Below are 675 nucleotides of genomic sequence, written 5' to 3'. Positions count from 1 at the left end.
TGCTGGACTTCCCACTGCAGCAGGTGTTCTTGGAACAGTTTCATCCCATTCCTCTCCATCCCTCAGTTTGCTGCAGGAGTGGATGTTGTTTGATGGATCTTAGAATTGAGGATAAAGCCGAGTTTGAGGAACCCAGTGTCACCCGAGCAGTGTGATGGGGGCTTTGTTGGGAAACCTCTGGGCAGGGAATCTCCTTCCCTGTCCCTGCTGGAGTAGGAGCAGGGCTTTCCTCAGGTCTGAATCCCTGTCTCTTGGAAAACGGTGCCACATCCAGTCTTGGAATTATTGCCAGCAGAAGTGGCTGGAAACTGAGGGGATTTATGGCAGATTGTGATTTCCTCACCCGCTTTTTCTGGTCTTAACCATGTGGGTGATGTCTGCTCGGAAAATCAGGGAGACCAAAAGAGGGATAAGGGAGAAGTGTGCTTTGGGATGGAGATGTTGGTTTCCCAGCAGCAGGGAAAGCTGGATGTTGCCTAAACGTGTCGTTTCCTGTGACCATTCTCATTTCTGAAATAAAAAATTTAAAATATAACATGTTAAATCTGGAAAAGTGGAATGTTTGAGGTATTACAATAATCCCGACTTTTTGCCTGACCTCACGTTTCTCCCTGGTTTCACTGCAGGCTCAGGCATCAGGCACACAAAGAGCTTTATGCCTACAAACAGGTGAGA

General features: G+C 47.6%; 1 protein-coding gene across 1 annotated transcript in view; it reads left to right on the top strand.

The window, feature by feature from the left end:
* The window catches only part of RNF24 (ring finger protein 24), a 28,668-nt gene that overhangs the window by 22,707 nt on the left and 5,286 nt on the right, over window positions 1-675 (top strand). The window contains exon 4 of the mRNA XM_017742395.1: window positions 627-669. Coding sequence (XP_017597884.1) covers window positions 627-669 — 43 coding nt within the window. The remainder of the gene's footprint in view (window positions 1-626; window positions 670-675) is intronic.

Source organism: Corvus brachyrhynchos, unplaced genomic scaffold (genome assembly GCF_000691975.1).
Source record: "Corvus brachyrhynchos isolate BGI_N302 unplaced genomic scaffold, ASM69197v1 scaffold166, whole genome shotgun sequence".
NCBI classification, from domain to species: domain Eukaryota; kingdom Metazoa; phylum Chordata; class Aves; order Passeriformes; family Corvidae; genus Corvus; species Corvus brachyrhynchos.
The sequence above is the reverse complement of the archived record's forward strand: the minus strand, read 5'-3'. Positions and strand labels throughout refer to the sequence as shown.